The sequence below is a fragment of the Bombina bombina genome, chromosome 4 (genome assembly GCF_027579735.1).
Source record: "Bombina bombina isolate aBomBom1 chromosome 4, aBomBom1.pri, whole genome shotgun sequence".
Taxonomy (NCBI): Eukaryota; Metazoa; Chordata; class Amphibia; order Anura; family Bombinatoridae; genus Bombina; species Bombina bombina.
The window spans coordinates 474,707-485,000 of NC_069502.1; the positions used below are offsets into that span (position 1 = coordinate 474,707).

The window sequence follows — 10,294 nt, forward strand, 5'->3', positions numbered from 1 at the left end:
TTCAAGTAGGCCTGGCACACAGGCTTGGAAGGCAGTAGAAAAGTGCAATTCTAGGGCACGAGCAAACTGAGGATTAAGATCATCAACAATCAAGAATTTTTTAATTTTAATTAGTAACTATACTGTGACAAAAAATTATGATTGGTGTAAATAGTTGGCAAGACGGCCTGGCACAAAAGCCTGGCAGGCAGGAGGTAGATGCAATTCCAGGACACTAGGAGACTGATTACTGACAGTCAAAACAGTGATGATTGACAATTTTTGCAATACTGTTAAAAGAAATATGATTGCTGGCAACAAATGGCTAGGTGGGCCTGGCTCACAGCAGGCTGCAAGGCAGCAGGAAAGTGCTATTCAATGGCACCAGCAAACTGAGGATTCACAACAACTATTACCAAAAATTTTAATTTTTAATTATTAAGAATACTGTCACAACAAATATGATTGGTGTAAATATTTTTCAAGTAGGCCTGGCACACAGGCATGGAAGGCAGTAGAAAAGTGCAATTCTAGGGCATGAGCAAACTGAGGATTAAGATTAACAATCAAAAATTTTTTAATTTTAATTAGTAACTATACTGTCTGTGACAACAATTATGATTGGTATAAATAGTTGGCTAGACGGCCTGGCACAAAAGGCTGGCAGTGGCAGGCAGGAGGTAAATGCAATTCAATGGCACTAGGAGACTGAATTTTTGCAGTCCAAAAAATTATGATTTTTATTTTTTTATATACTGTTACAAGAATTGTGATTGGTGCCACCAATTGGCTAGTTGGGCCTGGCACACAGGCTGGCAGATATGGGTCGTGGATGGTAGGTAGGGCAGCAATTTAACACAGTATGCTGTGTAAGTGACAAAAACACAGGCCTGATAGAAAATTAAGTTAGATTACACTAGCAAAATATTTTAAAATTTTAGATTTTAATATTAAAATTATGTTAAGAAGTGCAATGCACATATGACTCTATGAGTGGTCGCACTGGCTGGCTGCTACGTAGGGCAGCAATTAACAACAGTATGCTGTGTAAGTCAGATAGACAGTTAGACACAGGCCTGATAGAAAATAAAATTAGATTACACTAGCATAATGATTTAAAGCCTTTTTTTTGGGAATTTAAAGAAAAAGGTTAAGCACATACATATGAGTCGTGGCTGATAGCCCTGGAAGGGCAGCTATTAAAAGCAGTAGGCTCTGTAAGTCAGATACACACACGCCTGATACAAAATACTATTAGATTACACTAGAAAAATGATTGAAATTATTTTTTTTGGGGGGAAATTAAAAAAAGGTTAAACACATATGAGTCGTGGCTCATATACTAGGGAGGGCAGCAACTAAACAAAGTAGGCTCTGTATGTCAGCAAAACACACATGCCGGATAGAAAATTATATTATATTACACTAGCAAACAAATTTAAACTTTTTTTTTTATATATATTAAAATTAAGGTGAAGAAGAATAGATATGAGTGCTGGGTGGCTGCCTGGCACAGATCAATTAACCAAAAGACTGAAAAAAATGAGGTATATTAATGCTGAGTGAGCCTGACAGACCCAGGCCTGATAGTAAATGTAATTAGATTACACTAGCAAAATATTTTTTTTTTTTTTTTTTTAAATAAAAAATAATGTTATAAACGGATATTAACACTGGTGGCTGCTGGCTGGCACAGAGCAATGAACCAGGGTATATGCTGTGTGACACTGGCCTGGTAGAAAATGAAAAAAAATTACACTAGAAAAATAATTAAATTTTTTGGTTAGTTAAATTTAAACTAATGTTGTTAGGGAGATATCAGTGGTGGCAGTAATTACAGCATATGCTGTGAGCCTTAAACACACAGCCTGAAAGCCAGGCAAATGCTAATAAAAAAAAAACGAAAAAAAAAAAAAAAAAACGGCACGAAATATAGCCCTAAAAAGGGCTTTTTGGGGTGCTGTGCTTGCAGCAGAGATGAGTGTAGTCCTTCTGGACTGTAAATACACTAGCCTAGCTATGTTTTTCCTATTAATGTCAGGAGCAAAAACACAACACGTCCTCTCATTAAGAAAGCAAGGTCGTTATGAGTCTAAAATGGCGGATTCCGAGTAGCTGGGAGGGTCTGTGAGGGAGTGTCTGATGTTGATTGGCTCTAATGTGTCAGGCGGCTGTGACATAAAGGGTCAAAGTTTCCTCAATGATGACACATAGGGGCGGATTGAACATCGCCGTGTGTTCGCCCACAAACGCGAACAACCTATGTTCGCTGTGAACCGTTCGCGGGCGAACAGTTCGGGACATCACTAGTTAGGAGTAGGTAAGGTTTGCCAATGTTATTTTATTAGAAAACTTACATTTGGCAGTGTCCTCTCTTGTTACTTCTAATGTCTCCAATTAGGGACAGATATGTGCACCGTCCAGTTCTCAGAACTGGAAACCACACAATTTCCAGTTTTAAATTACAAAAAAGGAAGGATTATAAATAATAAGTTAAAACTTTTATAATTTAAAGTGTTTCATGTTCCTTTAACTCTCCAACTCGCCCAGTGGCTATGTGTAACATGAGCCCAAGCATAAAGTAATTTTTTCTGAATTTAACCTTTTTTTAAAAACAATAAGTTACTTGTGTATGCGAGAATGATATATAGTGTACAGATGTTGCTTAGCAACCAACATATTAACTTTAAAACTGGGTTGAAACACACTGTCAAGGTAACACTCTGTAACTTAGAACTATTATCCCCATCCTGTTACATTGTATAATATGTACCATTCTTACTGCTCATTTGAGGGAGTTCATTTAATCCTGTAGACCATCTAGTACCAAACCTAAACAAAGACTCTGCCACAATTAATCTGTACCACATAGTCCTATACTACTATTGAACATAATTGCAAAATTATCCCCAAGCACATTCATACTAACTGTACCAGACCTTCATCCTCTATCAACCCTAACTTCTCCATCATCTATTTATTTAATTCAGGGCTCTTCTACAATCAGTCTTACCCCAATCACCCTCTTAATTCTTGGTGCCCATGCCACCTGGACAGCCCTTTTATTAATTCCATACTGCCTAGGCTCCTTCAACCTCTATTAACAAATTACCACCCAGAATGCCCTAGCCTCCAAGGCCACACCACATTTACCTTCTAACACAATTAACTTGCACAACCTATACATACACCACTATTCAACCTCATGGCTTAGTATCCCAAAGCACATTGACACTAACTGTACCAGACCACATGAAAACCTTCCTCATATTAAATGGACTTCTTCAAGCACCCAAGTGTCTCACCAGTATTTTATACAAACCTAAAAAGCCTAACTCACTATCGGCTACATTACGATTATGAGAGGTCCCAATGCTGCTTTTTAATGCCCGCTGGTATTACGAGTCTTGCAGGTACAGGTGTACTGCTCAATTTTTTTGCGACTCGCAAATACTGCAAATCAAGTTACGCCAATTGCGTATCCTATTTTTTTCAATGGGATTTTCCTAACGCCGGTATTAAGAGTCTTCCTAAAAGTGAGCTGTAAACCCTCTCCTGTCAAGACTCCTACCGCATTTTAAAGTCAGTAGTTAAGAGTTTTATACTACGGCGTTAGCCCATAAAACTCTTAACTTAAGTGCTAAAAAGTACACTAACACACATAAACTACCTATTAACCCCTAAACCGAGGCCCCCCCACATCGCAAACACTAAAATAAAAATTTTAACCCTCAATCTGCCGAACCGGACATCGCCGCCACCGTCATTTAGTAGTTGAATCAAGACAGAAGAGGATGCTCCGTGTCGGATGTCTCGAAGATGGACCCGCTCTGCGCCGGATGGATGAAGATAGAAGATGCCATCTGGATGAAGACTTCTGCCGTCTGAGGACCTCTTCTTCCCGGCTTGGATGAAGACTTCTGCCCGTCTGGAGGACCACTTCGCTCGGCTTCGTTGAGGACTTCGGCCCGGTTGGGTGAAGACATCTCAAGGTAGGGTGATCTTCAAGGGGTTAGTATTAGGTTTTATTATGGGGGGTTGGGTGTGTGGGTGGTGGGATTTAATGTTGGGAGGGGGTATTGTATTTTTTTTTTTACAAGTTAAAGAGCTGATTACTTTTGGGCAATGCCCCGCAAAAAGCCCTTTTAAGGGCTATTTGTAATTTAGTATAGGGTAGGGCTTTATATTATTTGGGGGGGCTTTTTTATTTTATTAGGGGGATTAGATTAAGTGTAATTAGTTTAAAAACTTGTAATTATTTTATTATTTTGTGTAATTTAGTTTTTTTTGTACTTTAGTTTATTTTATTTAATTGTAATTAATTTAATTTAGGTAATTAATTTATTTATAGTGTAGTGTTAGGTGTAATTGTAACTTAGGTTAGGCTTTATTTTACAGGTACTTTTGTATTTATTTTAACTAGGTAGTTATTAAATAGTTAATAACTATTTAATAACTATTGTACCTAGTTAAAATAAATACACAGTTGCCTGTAAAAAATAAATAAATCCTAAGCTAGCTACAATGTAATTATAAGTTATATTGTAGCTAGCTTAGGGTTTATTTTATAGGTAAGTATTTAGTTTTAAATAGGAATAATTTATTTAATTATATTAATTTTATTTAGATTTATTTAAATTATATTTAAGTTAGGGGGTGTTAGGGTTAGACTTAGGTTTAGGGGTTAATAACTTTATTATAGTGGCAGCGACGTTGGGGGGCGGCAGATTAGGGGTTAATAAGTGTAGGTAGGGGCGATACTGGGGGCAGCAGAGTAGGGGTTAATAAATATAATGTAGGTGTCGGCAATGTTGGGGGCAGCAGATTAGGGGTTTATATGTATAATGTAGGTGGCGGCGGTGTCTGGAGCGGCATATTAGGGGTTAATAATATAATGCAGGTGGCGGTGATGTTGGGGGCAGCAGATTAGGGGTTAATAAGTGTAAGATTAGGGGTGTTTAGACTCGGGGTGCATGTTAGGCTGTTAGGTGTAGACATAAAAAGTATTTCCCTATTGGAATCAATGGGTCTGCGTTAGGAGCTGCTTTTTTGCAGGTGTTAGGTTTTTTTTCAGCCGGCTCTGCCCCATTGTTTCCTATGGGGAAATTGCGTACGAGCACGTTTAGCCAGCTCTTGTTGTTTGTAGGTGAGCCATGACTGAAAATTGCTCATTAGCACCGCACGGCTTTACCGACAAAACTCGTAATCTACCGGTATATGTTTTAAAACAAACTATCCAGCTATGATTTTAAGGCTAAACTGTCTGTAGGAAGTGTTTCTCCCTGTTCTAATCCTAAAGATAGTTTGGATTCGGAGTGTTTCCCCTAAATTTCATAAGATTTTAAAAAAATAATGAGTAGTAAACTAATTAACCAATCGCGATAAGGCTATGAGGGTTCAATATAATACCTCACCCTCCCACTCTATTGTGGCTAGAATACGAGTTTTGTCGGTAATGGTGTGCGGTGCTAAAAAGCAGTTTATGCTCACCGCTCACCGACAGCGCTGGCATTATGGGCTTTTACAAACCCGGCGTTAGCCGCCAAAAAGTGAGCGGAGAGCAAAATTTAGCTCCACATCTCACCTCAATACCAGCGCTGCTTACGTTAGTTGTAAGCTGGCTAAACGTGCTCATGCATGATTTCCCCATAGGAATCAATGGGGGAGAGCTGGCTGAAAAAAACCTAACACCTGCAAAAAAGCAGCGTTCAGCTCTAACGCAGCCTCATTGATTCCTATGGGGAAATAAATTTTATGTCTACACCTAACACCCTAACATGAACCCCGAGTTTAAACACCCCTAATCTTACACTTATTAACCCCTAATCTGCCTCCCCCAACATAGCCGACACCTGCATTATATTTATTAACCCCTAATGTGCCGCTCAGGACACCGCCGCCACCTACATTATACTTATTAACCCCTAATCTGCCGGCCCCAACGTCACAACCACTATTATAAATATATTAACCCCTAAACCCTAACCCCCCCTAACTTAAATATAAATTAAATAAATCTAAATAAAATTCGTATCATTAACTAAATTATTCCTATTTAAAACTAAATACTTACCTATAAAATAAACCCTAAGCTAGCTACAATATAACTAATAGTTACATTGTATCTAGCTTAGGGTTTATTTTTATTTTACAGCCAACTTTGTATTTATTTTAACTAGGTAATATAGTTATTATATAGTTATTAACTATTTAATAGCTGCCTAGTTAAAATACAGACAGATTTATGTGTAAAATAAAACCTAACCTAATTTACAATTACACCTAACACTACACTATAATTAAATTAATTCCCTAAATTAAATAAAATTAAATACAATTAAATACAATTATCTAAAGTACGAAAAAAACCCCACTAAATTACAGAAAATAATAAAATAATTACAAGAATTTTAAACTAATTACACCTAATCTAATCCCCCTCATAAAATAAAAAAAGCCCCCCAAAATAATAAAAAGCCCTACCCTATACTAAATTACAAATAGCCCTTAAAAGGGCCTTTTGCAGGGTATTGCCCCAAAGTAATCCGCTCTTTTACCTGTAAAAGAAAGTACAATACCCCCCCAACATTAAAACCCACCACCCACACACCCAACCCTTCTTTAAAACCCACCCAATCCCCCCTTAATAAAACCTAACACTAACCCCTTGAAGATCACCTTACCTTCAGAAGTCTTCACACAACCAGGCAGAAGTCCTCAACGAAGCCGGGCAAAGTGGTCCTCCAGATAGGCAGAAGTCTTCATCCAAGCCGGGAAGAAGAGGTCCTCCAGACGGGCATCTTCTATCTTCATCCATCCGGCGCGGAGCGGGTCCATCTTCAAGACATCCGACGCGGAACATCCTCGTCTTTCTTCATCCGACGACTGAATGAAGGTTCCTTTAAATGATTTCATCCAAAAAGGTGTCCCTTCAATTCCGATTGACTGATTCTATCAGCCAATCGGAATTAAGGTAGAAAAAATCCTATTGGCTGATGCAATCAGCCAATAGGATTGAACTTCAACCCTTTTGGCTGATTGGAACAGCCAATAGGATTGAGCTCTCATTCTATTGGCTGATTGGAACAGCCAATAGAATGCAAGCTCAATCCTATTGGCTGATTGCATTCTATCAGCCAATCGGAATTGAAGGGAGGCCATCTTGGATGACGTCATTTAAAGGAACCTTCATTCAGTCGTCGGATAAAGAATCAAGAGGATGCTCCGCATCAGATGTCTTGAAGATGGACCCGCTCCGCGCCGTCTGGATGAAGATAGAAGATGCCGTCTGGATGAAGACTTCTGCCCGTCTGGAGGACCTCTTCTTCCCGGCTTGGATGAAGACTTCTGCCCGTCTGGAGGACCACTTCGCCCGGCTTTGTTGAGGACTTCAGCCCAGTTGGGTGAAGACGTCTCAAGGTAAGGTGATCTTCAAGGGGTTAGTGTTAGGTTTAATTAAGGGGGGATTGGGTGGGTTTTAGAGTAGGGTTGGGTGTGTGGGTGGTGGTTTTTAATGTTGGGGGGTTATTTTACTTTTTTTTTTACAGGTAAAAGAGCTGATTACTTTGGGGCAATGCCCCAAAATTTTTATTTTATTAGGGGGATTAGATTAGGTGTAATTAGTTTAAAAAACTTGTAATTATTTTATTATTTTCTGTAATTTAGTTTTTTTTTTTTTCGTACTTTAGATAATTGTATTTAATTGTATTTAATTGTAGTTAATTTAGGGAATTAATTTAATTATAGTGTAGTGTTAGGTGTAATTGTAACTTAGGTTAGGTTTTATTTTACAAGCAAATTTGTCTTTATTTTAACTAGGTAGCTATTAAATAGTTAATAACTATTTAATAACTATTCTACCTAGTTAAAATAAATACAAAGTTGCCTGCAAAATAAAAATAAAGCCTGAGATAGCTACAATGTAACTATTAGTTATATTATAGCTAGCTTATGGTTTATTTTACAGGTAAGTATTTAGTTTAAAATATGAATCATTTAGTTAATAATAGTAATTTGATTTGAATTTATTTAAATTATATTTAAGTTAGGGGGGTGTTAGGGTTAGGGTTAGACTTAGATTAATGGTTAATACATTTAATATAGTGGCGGCAACGTTGGGGGCGGCAGATTAGGGGTTAATAAATGTAGGTAGGTGTCGGCGATGTTAGGGATGGCATATTAGGGGTTAATAAAATTTAACTAGTGCTTGCGAGGAGGGAGTGCAGCGGATTAGGGGTTAATATATTTATTATAGTGGTGGCGATGTCTGGTTCAGCAGATTAAGGGTTAAAAATGTAATTTTAGTGTTTGCGATGTGGGGGGGGCCTCGGTTTAGGGGTTAATAGGTAGTTTATGGGTGTTAGTGTACTTTTTAGCACTTTAAGTAAGAGTTTTATACTACGGCGTTAGCCCATAAATGTCTTAACTACTGACTTTAAAATGCGGTACCAGGCTTGACAGGAAAGGGTGTACCGGTCACTTTTTGGAAGACTCGTAATACCGGCGCTATGCAAGTCCCATTGAAAAAAATAGGATACGCAAATGACTTAAGTGGATTTGTGGTATTTTCGAGTCTGGCCAAAAAAGTGAGCAGTACACCTGTACATGCAAGACTCGTAATACCAGCGGGAGTTAAAAAAAAGCATTGGGACCTCTCAACGCTGCTTTTTAAGGCTAACGCAAGACTCGTAATCTAGCCGTTGATGTGTTAATTAACTGATTTTGAGCTAATCAGGTATTGATTATTTATACTGACTGTACAAAAATGTAATGTTTTCTGTTTACAGACATGGAAGCCTGCATTTTGTGCCCTGAAGATCAGTGGTCCAATCAAGGAAGAGACACCTGTATTCCAAGAATTGTAGAGTTCCTCTCTTATGAAGACCCGTTGGGTGCTGCTCTTGCTGCTGTGGCTGTTGTCCTGGCTGTAATAACAGTATTAGTGTTGGGACTTTTTACATTAAATTGGGACAGTCCTGTAGTCCGAGCCAATAACAGGGACCTCAGCTTCTTGCTCCTCATTGCCCTCATGTTATCCTTCTTCTGCTCCTTGTTATTCATTGGGTATCCTGGGAAAACGACTTGTAAACTGCGACAAACAGTATTTGGACTTTTTTTCACTATTGCTGCCTCTTCTGTCCTGGCTAAAACCATTACAGTTATCATTGCATTCAAAGCCACAAAGCCTGATAGCAAATTAAAAAAGATATTAAGGACCAGCATGTCCTTCTGTTTTGTCCTTGTCTGCTCATTGGGTCAGGCTGTTATATGTACTGTGTGGTTAATCACTTCTCCTCCTTACCCAGACTATGACACCCAGTCCATCACAGGGAAGATGATATTAAAGTGTAATGAGGGATCCCCTATTGCATTCTATATTGTTGTTAGCTACTTGGGAGTTCTTGCTGCTCTGAGTTTCCTTGTTGCATTTGCAGTAAGGAAGGTGCCTGATCGTTACAATGAAGCCCAGATGATCACCTTCAGCATGCTAGTGTTTTGCAGTGTCTGGATCACTTTTGTCCCAGCCTACCTGAGTTCCAACAGCAAATACATGGTGGCTTTGGAGATCTTCGCCATCCTGACATCCAGCAGTGGGATACTGGGCTGTATCTTCTTTCCCAAGTGTTACATCATCATGCTGAGACCAGAACTAAACACCAAAGGGAACTTTATAACTAAAGACACAAATATCAAAACATAGATCCTCATTGTAATGAGCATAAATAATTTACAAAATTAATGTTACGAAAAAGTCAAGTTTCTAGTTTTTAGATAATCTGAGCCTCTTTGACACTTTCAGTGCTAGGGGATTAAGATTTGTATTCTACCACTGTCAGACAGATTTGTATGATTTCACTTTTAATTTATTTAGACTTTACACTTGATTGTAATAAATGTGAACAATTAAAAAAAACAACAATGTATTTTTAATACATGTAACCCTCACATTGGCTCTGATGATCAAACAATTGTCCGACCCACAATAAATTGAATTGTTGCCTTGTCAATTGAAAAAAATGTGGATATGGCTATTTAGTCAAAGAAAGTGGGCTGCCCCTCTCTGTTCTGATGAGTGGCGATGTGTCTCTGTAGGAAATTAAAGGTATCCCAGCTTCAGCAAAAGTCTTACATCCCCAGCTATCTCTGATCTTGTGGGGGGCTGTATATAAAATATGTTTACACGACATAGGGGCAGATCTAACAAGCTGTCAAATGGCCCCAATGCAGCTGCGCGAGTCTTCAGGATCACTGGAAACAGCAGTTATGAAGCAGCAGTCTTAAGACCACTGCTCCTTAACTTGTCCACCTCTTCTGA

The 10,294-nt window shown here is 38.4% G+C and overlaps 1 protein-coding gene across 1 annotated transcript in view; it reads left to right on the plus strand.

Moving 5' to 3' along the window:
• Nucleotides 1-9,679, plus strand: part of LOC128655608 (vomeronasal type-2 receptor 26-like) — a 49,726-nt gene extending 40,047 nt beyond the window's left edge. Inside the window, exon 4 of the mRNA XM_053709197.1 lies at nt 8,766-9,679. Coding sequence (XP_053565172.1) covers nt 8,766-9,679 — 914 coding nt within the window. The remainder of the gene's footprint in view (nt 1-8,765) is intronic.
• Nucleotides 9,680-10,294: the final 615 nt, after the last annotated feature.